Genomic DNA, 18026 nt, shown 5'->3' on the forward strand with positions numbered 1-18026 from the left:
CCAGATTTGTCCATTGTGCTGCCAGATGGTGAAGCGTGATTCATCACTCCAGAGAACGCATTTCCACTGCTCTGTAGTCCAAAGGAGGCGAGCTTTCCACCATTCCAGCCGACGCTTAGCATTGCGCATGGTGATCTTAGGCTTGGCTGCAGCTGCTCGGCCATGGAAACCCATTTCACAAAGCTCTCAGACAAATAGTTATTGTGCTGACGTTGCTTCTAGAGGTAGTTTGGAACTCAGTAGTGAGTGTTGCAGCCGAGGACAGAGGATTTTTACGCACTTGGCGGTCCTGTTCTGTGAGATTGTGTGGCCTACCACTTCACAGCTGAGCTGTTGTTGCTCCTACAAGTTTCCACTTCACAATAACAGCACTTACAGTTGACCGGGGCAGCTCTAGCAGGGCAGACATTTTACGAACTGACTTGTTGGAAAGGTGGTATCCAATGACGTTGAAAGTCACTGAGCTTTTCAGTAAGGCCATTCTACTGTCATTGCTTGTCTATGGAGATTGCATGGTTATATAACTGTCAGCAACGGGTGTGGCTGAAATAGCCGAATCGACTAATTTGAAGGGGCGTCCACATACTTTTGTTGAGAGAGAACTAATGACTTGTAAAGGGCATTTAAAGGGCTAGACCCACCCCTTTCAGGTTGATGAGGTGAAAAAAAATCAAAATCCACTAATTTGAAGGGGCGTCCACATACTTTTGTATATCTACTGAACTTGTAGGTTGTTTACTCTGTATAACTAATGTGTATTTTAAAATATATATATATTTAACCTTTAAGAACAGAACGACGCTGGGACAATTGTGCGTCCGCCCTATTGGACTCCCAATCACGGCCGGATGTAATACAGCCTGGATTCATAACCAGGTACTGTAGTGACCCCTCTTGCACTGAAATGCAGTGCCTCAGACTACTGTGCCACTCGAGAGCTCAGGGTAATGCTGGCTTCACTTCTCTATGAATAAGGAGGTAATGTTTTCTACGTAGCAGGGATTCCCCTCAAGAGTGCACAGTTGATCCCCATCTCCACTGCTGTAGCAGTCGGCTACATAAAATAACGATATAAAATAACCGCAAATGTTTTAGGTGGAAAAGTTCACATTTCCTGACTCAAAACCAATAGTACTTTGGACAAAAAAATAACTCAGTCTGCCACACGCTTTCAATAAAACAACGAATTTGTCCACACTTCGCGGATTTCTGAATCATGAATTAGCTGGCGAAGTAGCAGAGCTAGGCCTGCATCCAGCAACGTCGCGAGTCACGTTTTTGCAGCTGTTTCAGTACAGAACTACAGGGAGAGAGAGGGAGAGAGGTTAAACTCCACTGGACTAGTTTCATAGTATGGAATCACTTTAGCATTTCTTGATTTTTAAGAGTTGATTGACATCAAAATCCATCTGTATAAGATCGATTTTTCTATCTTCTCATAGAAAACATCTTTAGCGAACGGTTAGGCCTACAAACTAATATGACCACTCTGTGGAAGGATGAGACTCTCACAAACACGATGGTGTTTCCCGTCTTGCTCTACCGAAGATGATACCACCAATGTGCCAACTTCGGTCTCTAGCGTTTGAAGGTAACCAGGAAACGGTTTCAAAAACAAATGGAATTATGGTTTATTTTTGGACTGTTTGTTCAGCCATTTTATGAATGTGTTATTCAATGTGTTTCTGTGATCATGACACGATTCAACAACTGAGACATAAACTGAACAAGTTCCACAGACATGTGACTAACAGAAATGGAATAATGTGTCCCTGAACAAAGGGGGGGTCAAAATCAAAAGTAACAGTCAGTATCTGGTGTGGCCACCAGCTGCAATAAGTACTGCAGTGCATCTCCTCCTCATGGACTGCACCAGATTTGCCAGTTCTTGCTGTGATATGTTACCCCACTCTTCCACCAAGGCACCTGGAAGTTCCCGGGCATTTCTGGGGGGGATGGTCCTAGCCCTCACCCTCCGATCCAACAGGTCCCAGACATGCTCAATGGGATTGAGATCCGGGCTCTTCACTGGCCATGGCAGAACACTGACATTCCTGTCTTGCGGGAAATCAAGCACAGAACGAGCAGTATGGCTGGTGGCATTGTCATGAGGGTCATGTCAGGATGAGACTGCAGGAAGAGTACCACATGAGGGAGGAGGATGTCTTCCCTGTAACGCACAGCGTTGGGATTGCCTGCAATTACAACAAGCTCAGTCCGATGACGCTGTGACAAACCGCCCCAGACCATGACAGACCCTCCACCTCCAAATCAATCCCGCTCCAGAGTACAGGCCTCGGTGTAACACTCATTCCTTCGACGATAAACGCGAATCCGACCATCACCCCTGGTGAGACAAAACCGTGACTCATCAGTGAAGAGCACTTTTTGCCAGTCCTGTCTGGTCCAGCGACAATGGGTTTGTACCCATAGGCGACGTTGTTGCTGGTGATGTCTGGTGAGGACCTGCCTTTACAACAGGCCTGCAAGCACTCAGTCCAACCTCTCTCAGGCTATTGCGGATAGTCGGAGCACTGATGGGGGGATTGTGCCTTCCTGGTGTAACTCGGGCACTTGTTGTTTCCATCCTATACCTGTCCCGCAGGTGTGATGTTCGGATGTACCGATCCTGTGCAGGTGTTGTTACACGTGGTCTGCCACTGCGAGGACGATCAGCTGTCCATCCTGTCTCCCTGTAGAGCTGTCTTAGGTGTCTCACAGTACGGACATTGCAATTTATTGCCCTCCTTGCAGCATTCCTAAGGCACATTCACCCAGATGAGCAGGGACCTTGGGCATCTTTATTCTGGTGTTTTTCAGAGTCCGTAGAAAGGCCTCTTTTGTGTCCTAAGTTTTCATAACTGTGACCTTAATTGCCTTGTAATTGTAAGCTGTTAGTGTCTTAACGACTGTTCCACAGGTGCATGTTCATTAATTGTTTATGGTTCATTGAACAAGCATGGGAAACAATGTTTAAACCCTTTACAATGAAGATCTGTGAAGTTATTTGGATTTTTATGAATTATCTTTGAAAGACAGGGTCCTGAAAAAGGGACATTTCTTTTTTTGCTGAGTTTACATGATGTATTGTTACACCATGTAGGAGCAGTTTGGACCTACTCAGTACTGTTACACCGTGTAGGAGCAGTTTGGACCTACTCAGTACTGTTACACCGTGTAGGAACTGTTTGGACCTACTCAGTACTGTTACACTGTGTAGGAGCAGTTTGGACCTACTCAGTACTGTTACACCGTGTAGGAGCAGTTTGGACCTACTCAGTACTGTTACACCGTGTAGGAGCAGTTTGGACCTACTCAGTACTGTTACACCGTGTAGGAGCAGTTTGGACCTACTCAGTACTGTTACACCGTGTAGGAACAGTTTGGACCTAGCTACCTTATTGGGATATTATCTGTTTGTTTGATTGATTTCCTAAATGCAGATGTACAGTAGTATGGTAGGGTGTTTTAAATTCTCACTCATTAAAGATATTCACTAATCAACACATGCTTCTCTATTATATAATGAAATAAATAAATGAAAAATCTACTTTTTGTCTCAAAATAAAATAAACATTTCCATTGACTGTTACCCTCCCAACCAGCAGATGGCGACGTGCCTGTTTCAGGCAATGCTGCCAGTGTGACGTATAATCTAATGGACGGGACGCTTCAACAACAAATCGGCGAGTTGTCCACCTCGGTAGCTTCTAGCCAACATAGCCGAAAACATTCAAGCTCTTTAAACGCTTTCGGTGTATATTAGCCACAGTGTTTTAAACAAACTTGTCGTATCTCCTTGCTAGTTACCCAATTTAATTTAATATTTACGTTGTTGTTAGCTAACTGGCTGAGTAAATTAGCAGTAGTGCTAGTCTTGTCACTAATGCTAACTAGCGATCTAGCTAACATCCCGACCATGAGCTCACTAAACGACTCCCCCACTTCTAAAGAGGGGATCTGCTGGACGGAGAAAGAAACTCTGGGGCTGAACATTGTCGTGAAAGAGGAGAAGGAAGAGGAGGATGTCACAGTAAAAAAAGAAGCAGAGATTGAGGCTGTTACAGTGAAAGAAGAAGAGAAAGACGTTTCAGTGAAAGAAGAGGAAGACGCGTTCAGAGTGAAAGAGGAGGATGTTACAGTAAAAGAGGAGGAAGAGAAAGAGGAGGTGACTGTCACAGTGAAAGAAGAGGAAGACATTTTTGGAATGAAGGAAGTGGGGGAGATTACTGTCACATTGGAAGAAGAAGAAGAGGAGGAGACAGGAGATCTGATTAACAACAGTGAGTAATATCTTAAAAACAGGGGTACAAACTCTGCAGTTGTTGAACTGATGTGTGGTTTTAAAGGGGCATTCTACTGAAGTTTTACACTTTAATAATAGAGATGGGGGCGGCCAACAAAACGTTAACATTTGTAAACATCTGAGTATCTCTTTCTGTAGTGCCTTTCTTGGCGTCACATAAAAGCAAAAATCAACTCATGTGTGACTTCAAATGATGAAGAGGACAGACTCAAGACAAGGAAGGATCATTTTGATCTGGATGAAATGTATTAAAAAAAAATCATTACCACAGGTTATTTAAAATCCTTAATAGTATTTTGACGCACTCGTGCATCAATCTTACAGAAACCATTGATTTAAAAGCTTAGCAACACATACAACTCTATGCACAAGGACTAGTTTTAGTCCCCTATCGACCCCTGAAAGACCCATCTGTTGGGTTGGTAGCATTTCAAAAGAGGCTGTCCAAAACCCATATGTTGGGTTGGTAGTAGAGGTCGGAATGGCCGATTTCAAGTTTTCATAACAATCGGTAATTGGCATTTTTGGACACCGATTGTGGCCGATTTTTTTTTTTATTACATTTTTTATATTTTTTTACCTTTTTAGGCAAGTCAGTTAAGAACAAATTCTTATTTTCAATGACGGCCTAGGAACCGTGGGTTAACTGCCTTGTTCAGGGGCAGAACGACAGATTTTTACCTTGTCAGCTCGGGGATTCGATCTTTCAACCTTCCGGTTACTAGTCCAACGCTCTAACCACCTGCCTTACATTGCACTCCACGAGGAGCCTGCGTGGCAGGCTGACTACCTGTTACGCGAGTGCAGCAAGAAGCCAAGGTTAGTTGCTAGCTAGCATTACATTTATAAAAAACAATCAATCTTAACATAATCACTAGTTAACTACACATGGTTGATGATATTACTAGTTTATCTAGCGTGTCCTGCGTTGCATATAATGGATGCGGTGCCTGTTCATTTCTCATCGAATCACAGCCTACTTCGCCAAACGGGTGATGATTTAACAAGCGCATTCGCGAAAAAAGCACTGTCGTTGCACCAATGTACCTAACCATAAACATCAATGCCTTTCTTTAAAATCAATACACAAGTATATATTTTTAAACATGCATATTTAGTTAATATTGCCTGCTAACATGAATTTCTTTTAACTAGGGAAATTGTGTCACTTCTCTTGCGTTCCGTGCAAGCAGTCAGGGTATATGCAGCAGTTTGGGCCGCCTGCCTCGTTGCGAACTGTGTGAAGTCCATTTATTCCTAACAAAGACCGTAATTAATTTGCCAGAATTGTACATAATTATGACATAACATTGAAGGTTGTACAATGTAACAGCAATATTTAGACTTAGGGATGCCACCCGTTAGATAAAATACGGAACGGTTCCGTATTTCACTGAAAGAATAAACGTTTTGTTTTCGAAATGATCGTTTCCGGATTTGACCATATTAATGACCTAAGGCTCGTATTTCTGTGTGTTATTATGTTATAATTAAGTTTATGATTTGATATTTGATAGAGCAGTCTGACTGAGAGGTGGTAGGCAGCAGCAGGCTCGTAAGCCTTCATTCAAACAACACTTTTGTGCATTTGCCAGCAGCTCTTCGCTGTGCTTCAAGCATTGAGCTGTTTATGACTTCAAGCCTATCAACTCCCGAGATTAGTCTGGTGTAACTTATGTGAAATGGCTAGCTAGTTAGCCGGGTGCGCGCTAATAGCTTTTCAATCGGTGACGTCACTCGCTCTGAGACCTTGAAGTAGTTGTTCCCCTTGCTCTGCAAGCCGCGGGGCTTTTGTGGAGCGATGGGTGACAATGCTTCGAGGGTGGCTGTTGTCGATGTGTTCCTGGTTCAAGCAGGAAGGTAGGAATGAGGAGAGGGACAAAAGCTATACTGTTACACTGGCAATGCTAAAGTGCCTATAAGAACATCCAATAGTCAAAGGTGTATGAAATACAAATGGTATAGAGAGAAATAGTCCTATAATTCCTATAATAACTACAACCTAAAACATCTTACCTGGGAATATTGAAGACTCATGTTAAAAGGAACCACCAGCTTTCATATGTTCTCATGTTCTGAGCAAGGAACTTAAACGTTAGCTTTTTTACATGGCACATATTGCACTTTTACTTTCTTCTCCAACACTTTGTTTTTGCATTATTTAAACCAAATTGAACATGTTTCATTATTTATTTGAGACTAAATAGATTGTTATTTATGTATTATATTAAGTTAAAATAAGTGTTCATTCAGTATTGTTGTAATTGTCATTATTACAAATAAATAAATAAATACAAATCGGCTGATTAATCGGTATCGGCTTTTTTGGTCATCCAATAATCGGTATCGGCGTTGAAAAATCATAATCGGTCGACCTCTAGTTGGTAGCATGTGGAAAGAGGCTGTCCAATACACATCTGTTGGGTTGGTAGCATGTGGAAAGAGGCTGTCCAAAACCCATATGTTGGGTTGGTAGCATGTGGAAAGAGGCTGTCCAAGACACATCTGTTGGGTTGGTAGCATGTGGAAAGAGGCTGTCCAAGACACATCTGTTGGGTTGGTAGCATGTGGAAAGAGGCTGTCCAAAACCCATATGTTGGGTTGGTAGCATGTGGAAAGAGGCTGTCCAAAACCCATCTGTTGGGTTGGTAGCATGTGGAAAGAGGCTGTCCAAGACACATCTGTTGGGTTGGTAGCATGTGGAAAGAGGCTGTCCAAGACACATCTGTTGGGTTGGTAGCATGTGGAAAGAGGCTGTCCAAGACACATCTGTTGGGTTGGTAGCATGTGGAAAGAGGCTGTTGAGAGCAGTCCATTTTATGGACTTAGACCTCACAGGTGGGGGTTATTGCTATATGACAATAATAAAAAGCTTGAAGTCAGTCATGACAAATAAAGGGATATTCTGTTTCCATTCAATGTTATACACAATAAGCAGTTATATATTAATTGTATATACTTTAAATACATTCTATTCAACATTCTATTCAATAACAACAACCAAAGATCTACTAATAAATGTTCTTTCTGATATGAGAATGGCTCTAACCAGTTGTTAGTTCTATTTCTGAGTTTAAGAGACAATCACACTGGTTGTTCATTCTATAGTTTCTAGCCAATCACACTGGTTGTTCATTCTATAGTTTCTAGCCAATCACACTGGTTGTTCATTCTATAGTTTCTAGCCAATCACACTGGTTGTTCATTCTATAGTTTCTAGCCAATCACACTGGTTGTTCATTCTATAGTTTCTAGCCAATCACACTGGTTGTTCATTCTATAGTTTCTAGCCAATCACACTGGTTGTTCATTCTATAGTTTCTAGCCAATCACACTGGTTGTTCATTCTATAGTTTCTAGCCAATCACACTGGTTGTTCATTCTATAGTTTCTAGCCAATCACACTGGTTGTTCATTCTATAGTTTCTAGCCAATCACACTGGTTGTTCATTCTATAGTTTCTAGCCAATCATACTGGTTGTTCATTCTATAGTTTCTAGCCAATCACACTGGTTGTTCATTCTATAGTTTCTAGCCAATCACACTGGTTGTTCATTCTAAACAGAAATGGTTGCTATGCAGGCTGACGAACATTCTTCTCCCTTGCTAGCTAGCCAACTAAAGCTAATAGTCACATCAACCTCTGCAGCTGGAATGAAACTAAACAAACTAGATGTATTGTTTTAGACTGTTTTTCTATTGATATTTCTTTGTATAAGATAATAATATATTCCTAATAGTGCTGATGCTTGATTTCACTAGGCTGGTTTAAAAAAGTTTGTCTCATCTGGTCACGTTCATTCCCTATGGCAGGGCAGAGTCCCTATGGCAGGGCAGAGATCTCGCAGTTATTTTGTTGTTGAATGGTAAAGAGCAATGTATCCTGGGAAACACAGACCGGTCCCAGTTGATAATGATGGTAAACACAGACCGGTCCCAGATGATAATGATAATGATGGTAAACACAGACCGGTCCCAGATGATAATGATAATGATGGTAAACACAGACCGGTCCCAGATGATAATGATGGTAAACACAGACCGGTCCCAGATGATAATGATGGTAAACACAGACCGGTCCCAGTTGATAATAATGGTAAACACAGACCGGTCCCAGTTGATAATGATGGTAAACACAGACCGATCCCAGATGATAATGATGGTAAACACAGACCGGTCCCAGATGATAATGATGGTAAACACAGACCGGTCCCAGTTGATAATGATGGTAAACACAGACCGGTCCCAGTTGATAATGATAATGATGGTAAACACAGACCGGTCCCAGATGATAATGATGGTAAACACAGACCGGTCCCAGTTGATAATGACAATGATGGTAAACACAGACCGGTCCCAGTCCCCGTTGATAATGATGGTAAACACAGACCAGTCCCAGATGATAATGACGTTAAACACAGACCGGTCCCAGATGATAATGATGGTAAACACAGACCGGTCCCAGATGATAATGATAATGATGATAAACACAGACCGGTCCCAGTTGCTAATAATGTTAAACACAGACCGGTCCCAGTTGATAATGATGGTAAACACAGACCGATCCCAGATGATAATGATGGTAAACACAGACCGGTCCCAGTTGATAATGATAATGATGGTAAACACAGACCGGTCCCAGTTGATAATGATAATGATTGTAAACACAGACCGGTTCCAGATGATAATGATGGTAAACACAGACCGATCCCAGATGATAATGATAATGATGGTAAACACAGACCGGTTCAAGATGATAATGATGGTAAACACAGACCGGTCCCAGATGATAATGATAATGATGGTAAACACAGACCGGTTCCAGATGATAATGATGGTAAACACAGACCGGTCCCAGTTGGTAATAATGGTAAACACAGACCGGTCCCAGTTGGTAATAATGGTAAACACAGACCGGTCCCAGTTGGTAATAATGGTAAACACAGACCGGTCCCAGTTGGTAATAATGGTAAACACAGACCGGTCCCAGTTGGTAATAATGGTAAACACAGACCGGTCCCAGTTTGTAATAATGGTAAACACAGACCGGTCCCAGTTGGTAATAATGGTAAACACAGACCGGTCCCAGTTGCTAATGATGGTAAACACAGACCGGTCCCAGATGATAATGATAATGATGGTAAACACAGACCGGTCCCAGATGATAATGATAATGATGGTAAACACAGACCGATCCCAGTTGATAATGATAATGATGGTAAACACAGACCGGTCCCAGTTGATAATGATAATGATGGTAAACACAGACCGGTCCCAGTCCCCGTTGATAATGATGGTAAACACAGACCAGTCCCCGTTGATAATGATGGTAAACACAGACCGGTCCCCGTTGATAATGATGGTAAACACAGACCGGTCCCAGTTGATAATGATGGTAAACACAGACTGGACCCATCAACACCATTATCCCAGAAACCCTAGACCCACTCCAATTTGCATACCGCCCCAACAGATCCACAGATGATGCGATCTCTGTTGCACTCCACACTGCCCTTTCACACCTGGACAAAAGGAACACCTATGTGAGAAAGCTATTCATTGACTACAGCTCTGCGTTCCACACCATAGTGCCCTCAAAGCTCATCAATAAGCTCAGGACCCTGGGACTAAACACCTCCCTCTGCAACTGGATCCTGGACTTCCTGACGGGCCGCCCCCAGATGGTAAGGGTAGGTAACAACACATCCGTCACGCTTATCTTCAACATAGGAGCCCTTCAGGGGTGCGTGCTCAGTCCCCTCCTGTACTCCCTGTTCACTCATGACTGCACGGCCAGGCACGACTCCAACACCATCATTCAATTTGCTGATGACACAACAGTGGTAGGCCTGATCACCAACAACGACGAGACAGCCTATAGGGAGGAGGTCAGAGACCTGGCCGTGTCGTGCCAGGAAAACAACCTCTCCCTCAACGTGATCAAGACAAAGGAGATGATTGTGGACTACAGGAAAAAGAGGACCGAGCACACCCCCATTCTCAACGATGGGTGGAGCAGGTTGAGAGCTTCAAGTTCCTTGGTGTCCACATCACCAACAAACTAACATTGTCCAAGCACACCAAGACAGTCGTGAATAGGGCACGACAAAACCTATTCCCCCCTCAGGAGACTGAAAAGATTTGGCATGGGTCCTCAGATCCTCAAAAGGTTCTACAGCTGCACCATCGAGAGCATCCTGACTGGTTGCATCACTGCCTGGTATGGCAACTGCTCGGCCTCCGACCGCAAGGCACTACAGAGGGTAGAGTGAACGGCCCAGTACATCACTGGGGCCAAGCTTCCTGCCATCCAGGACCTCTATAGCAGGCGGTGTCAGAGGAAGGCCCTAAAAATAGTCAAAGACTCCAGCCACCCCAGTCATAGACTGTTCTCTCTGCTACTGCATGGCAAGCGGTACCGGAGCTCCAAGTCTAGGTCCAAGAGGCTTCTAAACAGCTTCTACCCCCAAGCCATAAGACTCCTGAACACCTAATCAAATGGCTACCCAGATTATTTGCATTGCCCCCCTCTTTTACACCGCTGCTACCCTGTTGTTATCATCTATGCATAGTCACTTGAATAACTCTACTGTCATGTACATATTACCTCCACTAACCGGTGCCCCCCGGCACATTGACTCTGTACCGGTTCCCCACTGTATATAGCCTCCACATTGACTCTGTACCGGTACCCCCTGTATATAGTCTCCACATTGACTCGGTACCGGTACCCCCTGTATATAGCCTCCACATTGACTCTGTACCAGTACCCCCTGTATATAGCCTCCACATTGACTCTGTACCGGTACCCCCTGTATATAGCCTCCACATTGACTCTGTACCAGTACCCCCTGTATATAGTCTCCACATTGACTCTGTACCGGTTCCCCCTGTATATAGTCTCCACATTGACTCTGTACCGGTTCCCCCTGTATATAGTCTCCACATTGACTCTGTACCGGTTCCCCCTGTATATAGCCTCCACATTGACTCTGTACCAGTACCCCCTGTATATAGCCTCCACATTGACTCTGTACCGGTACCCCCTGTATATAGTCTCCACATTGACTCTGTACCGGTTCCCCACTGTATATAGTCTCCACATTGACTCTGTACCGGTTCCCCCCTGTATATAGCCTCCACATTGACTCTGTACCGGTACCCCCTGTATATAGTCTCCACATTGACTCGGTACCGGTACCCCCTGTATATAGCCTCCACATTGACTCTGTACCAGTACCCCCTGTATATAGCCTCCACATTGACTCTGTACCGGTACCTCCTGTATATAGCCTCCACATTGACTCTGTACCAGTACCCCCTGTATATAGTCTCCACATTGACTCTGTACCGGTTCCCCCTGTATATAGTCTCCACATTGACTCTGTACCGGTTCCCCCTGTATATAGTCTCCACATTGACTCTGTACCGGTTCCCCCTGTATATAGCCTCCACATTGACTCTGTACCAGTACCCCCTGTATATAGCCTCCACATTGACTCTGTACCGGTACCCCCTGTATATAGTCTCCACATTGACTCTGTACCGGTTCCCCACTGTATATAGTCTCCACATTGACTCTGTACCAGTTCCCCCCTGTATATAGCCTCCACATTGACTCTGTACCGGTTCCCCCCTGTATATAGCCTCCACATTGACTCTGTACCGGTTCCCCCCTGTATATAGCCTCCACATTGACTCTGTACCGGTTCCCCCCTGTATATAGCCTCCACATTGACTCTGTACCGGTACCCCCTGTATATAGCCTCCACATTGACTCTGTACCGGTTCCCCCCTGTATATAGTCTCCACATTGACTCTGTACCGGTTCCCCCTGTATATAGTCTCACTATTGTTATTTTACTGTTGCTCTTTAATTGCTTATTACTTTTATTTCTTATTCTTATCTGTATTTTTTTTTAAAACTGCATTGTTGGTTAGGGGCTCGTAAGTAAGCATTTCACTGTAAGGTCTACACCTGTTGTATTCGGCGAATGTGACTAATACAATTTGATTTGATAATGATGGTAAACACAGACCGGTTCCAGATGATAATGATTGTAAACACAGACCGGTCCCAGTTGATAATGATTGTAAACACAGACCAGTCCCAGTTGATATTGTAGGAGCGACAGTTAGCCTAGTGGTTAGAGTGTTGGGCCAGTAACCGAAAGGTTGCTAGATCGAATCCCCGAGCTGACAAGGTAAAAATCCTTCTGCTCCTGAGCAAGGCAGTTAACCCACTGTTCCTAGGCCATCATTGTAAATCAGAATTTGTTCTTAACTGACTTAAAAAAAAAGGTTCAATAAAAAATGTAAAGAAATATATATATATTGATAGTAAACAGACCGGTCCCAGTTGATATTGATGGTAAAACAGGTTGTAATGTGATATTGATGGTAAAACAGGTTGTAATGTGATATTGATGGTAAAACAGGTTGTGATTGATATTGATGGTAAAACAGGTTGTAATTGATGTTGATGGTAAAACAGGTTGTAATTGATGTTGATGGTAAAACAGGTTGTAATTGATATTGATGGTAAAACAGGTTGTAATTGATATTGAGGGTAAAACAGGTTGTAATTGATATTGAGGGTAAAACAGGTTGTAATTGATATTGAGGGTAAAACAGGCTGTAATTGATATTGATGGTAAAACAGGCTGTAATTGATGTTGATGGTAAAACAGGCTGTAATTGATGTTGATGGTAAAACAGGTTGTAATTGATGTTGATGGTAAAACAGGTTGTAATTGATATTGATGGTAAAACAGGTTGTAATTGATATTGATGGTAAAACAGGTTGTAATTGATGGTAAAACAGGTTGTAATGTGATATTGATGGTAAAACAGGTTGTAATGTGATATTGATGGTAAAACAGGTTGTAATTGATATTGATGGTAAAACAGGTTGTAATTGATATTGATGGTAAAACAGGTTGTAATTGATATTGATGGTAAAACAGGTTGTGATTGATGTTGATGGTAAAACAGGTTGTGATTGATGTTGATGGTAAAACAGGTTGTAATTGATATTGATGGTAAAACAGGTTGTAATTGATATTGATGGTAAAACAGGTTGTAATTGATATTGATGGTAAAACAGGTTGTGATTGATGTTGATGGTAAAACAGGTTGTAATTGATATTGATGGTAAAACAGGTTGTAATTGATATTGATGGTAAAACAGGTTGTAATTGATATTGATGGTAAAACAGGTTGTAATTGATATTGATGGTAAAACAGGTTGTAATTGATATTGATGGTAAAACAGGTTGTAATTGATATTGATGGTAAAACAGGTTGTAATTGATATTGATGGTAAAACAGGTTGTAATTGATATTGATGGTAAAACAGGTTGTAATTGATATTGATGGTAAAACAGGTTGTAATTGATATTGATGGTAAAACAGGTTGTAATTGATATTGATGGTAAAACAGGTTGTAATTGATATTGATGGTAAAACAGGTTGTAATTGATATTGATGGTAAAACAGGTTGTAATTGATATTGATGGTAAAACAGGTTCCAGTTGTTATTGATAGTGAAACAGGTTCCAATTTATATTGATGGTAAGAAGGGGCAAGAATGGTACATAACGGGCTAAGTTAAAATGGGGCTAGGGTTATGATGGGGCTAGAATGGTACATAGGGGGTGAAGATGGGGCTAGAATGGTACATAAGGGGTGAAGATGGGGCTAGAATGGTACATAAGGGGTGAAGATGGGGCTAGAATGGTACATAAGGGGTGAAGATGGGGCTAGAATGGTACATAAGGGGTGAAGATGGGGCTAGAATGGTACATAAGGGGTGAAGATGGGGCTAGAATGGTACATAAGGGGTTAAGATGGGGTTAGAATGTTACATACGGGGTTAAGATGAGGCTAGAATGGTACATAAGGGGTGAAGATGGGGCTAGAGTGGTACATAAGTGGTTAACCCCTTATGTACCATTCTAGTAGCAAACCAACAATTAGCCACTAAGTGTCATTATAGTAATTAAAGAGATTACACATAAATATATAAACATGTTCCATACATTGCTGTTTAATAATGAGTCACCAAAATAAGTTCTATACATATTTTCTTTTACATACAAAATGTGTAATAATTGCCGAGTTTGTACAGGCAAATAGCACGATTTTTACAAATCCCCTTTTTTGTAAACCAAATGCTAGTCTATAAGCATGGGGTAATAATGTCTAAATTAGTCTTTGTAGTGGAGATTAGTTTATGAATAGCCTGGCAGGGCTGTAGGACAGTGGAGATTAGTTTATAAATGGCCTGGCAGGGCTGTGGGACAGTGGAGATTAGTTTATAAATGGCCTGGCAGGGCTGTAGGACAGTGGAGATTAGTTTATAAATGGCCTGGCAGGGCTGTGGGACAGTGGAGATTAGTTTATAAATGGCCTGGCAGGGCTGTGGGACAGTGGAGATTAGTTTATAAATGGCCTGGCAGGGCTGTGGGACAGTGGGGATTAGTTTATAAATGGCCTGGCAGGGCTGTGGGACAGTGGGGATTAGTTTATAAATTGCCTGGCAGGGCTGTGGGACAGTGGATGTGTAGGAATAATTCAAATGGAACTGTTAACAGGCATTACCCGGGATTAACGTGAATAACTATCAACCAATCAGCATTCAGGATCCAAATGTTGTGTTTCATAATGAGGGCTCTAGTCTGGATTAAACCTCATAGGAAATCAGTTTTATAATGGAGGTTTCATTCAGGTCTATCTGTTTAACTAAATACTCTGTTTAACTAAATACTCTGTTTGTCTTTGGCAGGAGAGAGACCAGACTCTCAATCTGACAGCAGAAAGAGTCCTTCAGGGGAACCAGACACTGAGACGCCCAAGCCAGCGATGCGCCACCACTGCTTCCAGTGTAATATGAGTTTTAAGTGGTTATGGAAGCTGAAAGAGCATGAAAGGACACACACAGGAGAAAAGCCCTTCCAATGCTCCCAGTGTGGAAATAGATTCTCACGAGCACATGACCTAAAATCACACGAGAGGACACACACAGGGGAAAAACCACACAATTGTTCCCAGTGTGGAAAGCTTTTTTCCCATTTAGGGAACCTGAACAAACATAAGAGAATACACTCTGGAGAGAAGCCTTACCCCTGTTCCCAGTGTGGAAAGAATTTTAGGTCTTCAGATAACCTGAAAGCGCACGAAAGGACACACACAGGGGAGAAACCTTACCATTGCTCTCTTTGTGGAAAGGATTTTACCAAGTTAAGGAACCTAAAAGAGCATGAGAGGAAACACACAGGAGAAAAGCCTTACGAATGCTCCCAGTGTGGAAAGAGTTTTTCCCATATAGGGAACCTGAACAAACATAAGAGAATACACTCTGGAGAGAAGCCTTACCCCTGTTCCCATTGTGGAAAGAATTTTAGGTCTTCAGATAACCTGAAAGCGCATGAAAGGACACACACAGGGGAGAAACCTTACCATTGTGCCCTGTGTGGAAAGGATTTTACCAAGTTAGGGAACCTAAAAGAGCACGAGAGAAAACACACAGGAGAAAAGCCTTACCACTGCTCCCAGTGTGGAGAGAGATTTTCAAGATCACCAAACCTTAAAACGCATGAGAGGACACACGCAGGAGAAAAGCCTTACCACTGCTCCAATTGTGGAAAGAGATTTTCAACATCATCGGACCTAAAAAAGCACCAGAGGACACACACAAGGGAGAAATCTTACCATTGCTCTCAATGTGGAAATAGTTTTTTACGATCACATGACCTAAAATCACACGAGCTGACACACACAGGAGAAAAACCACATAGTTGCTCCCAGTGTGGAAAGTGTTTTTTGTATTTAGGGAACCTGAACAAACATAAGAAAATACACACTGGAGAGAAGCCTTACCCCTGTTCCCATTGTGGAAAATTCTTTAGGTCGTTAGATAACATGAAGGAGCATGAGAGGACACACACAGGGGAGAAGCTTTACCATTGTGCCCTGTGTGGAAAGAGATATTCACGATCGCATGACCTAAAATTACATAAAATGAAACACACAGGAGAAGAAAACATGCAATTACACACACAGGGGATAAACCACACAATTGGTCCCAGTGGGGAATTTTTTTTACGCAGTTAGAGAACCTCTTCCCATTGTGGAACTATATTTTCCTGATCACATTACCTAAATTCACATAATCAAACCAAGCTATATTTATACATTTTATACATTTCAGTAATGGAATGCAACACAATGGGCTTCACAGGAAAAAAACGATGAAAACAAAAACTGAAATATTTACTAGACAACAAACATAAGAGGATAAAAAACTAAAGATTGACTGGTCTTGGTCAGCACCCGTGCTGCAACATTCTGTATGTTTTGCAGTTGACCAAGGGCTTTCTTGGGTAGCTCAGACAGGAGAACATTACAATAGTCAAGCCTGCTTGTAATAAAAGCATGGATGAGTCTCTCTCTATCAGCCTGAGATAGAAACGGCCGCACCTTGGCAATGTTCCTCAGGTGGTAAAAAGCTATGTTTGTCACATTCCTAATGTGTGATTCGAAATTGCTGCAGCATTCTCTATGACGACTAGCTTGATTAAGTCTCCATGTGTATCGCAATAGGTCAGGGATTGTTATTCTCTAAATATCCACTATTTCTAATGAGTTCATAATATTTGTGGTCTTCGTAACGGCACGGGGATGATAGTTTGTAGAGTGATTTACTTTACGGTCAATTGAGGTACTTAACACTGTGTTATAGTGTCCCACCATAATGATTGGATCGTTTGTTGCCTGTAAGTTCAATAAATTGGTATAAATATTTTTGAAGAAGTATGGATCATCCTGATTTGGACCATATAGATTAATGAGCCAAATCAGTTTTTCCATCCACTTTTATATTCAAAAGGATCCACCTTCCTTGCGAATCATTCCTGACTGTTTGCACGTTCGGATCGACATTTTTGTTAATTAATATCATCACACCTTTTGAGTTCCTTTGTCCATTAGAAAATGATTTCACCACCCCATTCCTTTTTCCACGCAACTTCATCTAAGAATGTAGATTGAGTTTCCTGTAAATAGTATATGTTATATTCCTTTTCTTTCAGCCGCGTAAAGACTTTTCCTATAATCTCTTAAGCCGTTACAATTATAACTGGCTATACTTATTGTAGCCCTTACTGTAACTATATACTATTCTCAGTCTAAATGGACCATAATTAGTGCTTGTAAAGTTACTGCCATAAGAGGTATTATGACGGTCAAAAATAGAGATTTCAAATGTCTGATGTTTAGAATTCAAGAAACAGGTTCGAGCAACATCTGTTTGCCTGTGAGCCAATGGCACAGATGTTAGAAAATTGAGTCAAGATATTATGTGTGTAGTAGATCTGTGTATGATCGTGGATGTGATTTAGTGAGAGTGTGTACGATGTCTGGATTAGAGTAAGACTATAATGTGTGATGTCTAAATAAAGAATAACCCGGCCAGTTCGCAGGGTTGAGTGTCTGTGTGTGTGTTTTTTTTGTTTTTTTTTTAACCATTATTTTTACCAGGTAAGTTGACTGAGAACACATTCTCATTTACAGAAACGACCTGGGGAATAGTTACAGGGGAGAGGAGGGGGATGAATGAGCCGATTGTAAGCTGGGGATGATTAGGTGGAACATGGAGTGTAGCCTTAATATTCATGATGATGATTGTAATCCGTATCGTATCATCGTCATAGTTACATTA

At 42.1% G+C, this 18026-nt stretch overlaps 1 protein-coding gene across 1 annotated transcript; it reads left to right on the forward strand.

The window, feature by feature from the left end:
* Window positions 1-3671: 3671 nt before the first annotated feature.
* Window positions 3672-17798, forward strand: LOC106564008 (zinc finger protein 883-like). The gene is made up of 2 exons (XM_045690529.1): window positions 3672-4283; window positions 15093-17798. The coding sequence occupies exons 1-2, from the start codon at window positions 3887-3889 to the stop codon at window positions 16418-16420; spliced, it is 1725 nt and encodes a 574-aa protein (XP_045546485.1). The 5' UTR covers window positions 3672-3886; the 3' UTR covers window positions 16421-17798.
* Window positions 17799-18026: the final 228 nt, after the last annotated feature.

The sequence above is a fragment of the Salmo salar genome, chromosome ssa12, assembly GCF_905237065.1.
Source record: "Salmo salar chromosome ssa12, Ssal_v3.1, whole genome shotgun sequence".
NCBI lineage: Eukaryota > Metazoa > Chordata > Actinopteri > Salmoniformes > Salmonidae > Salmo > Salmo salar.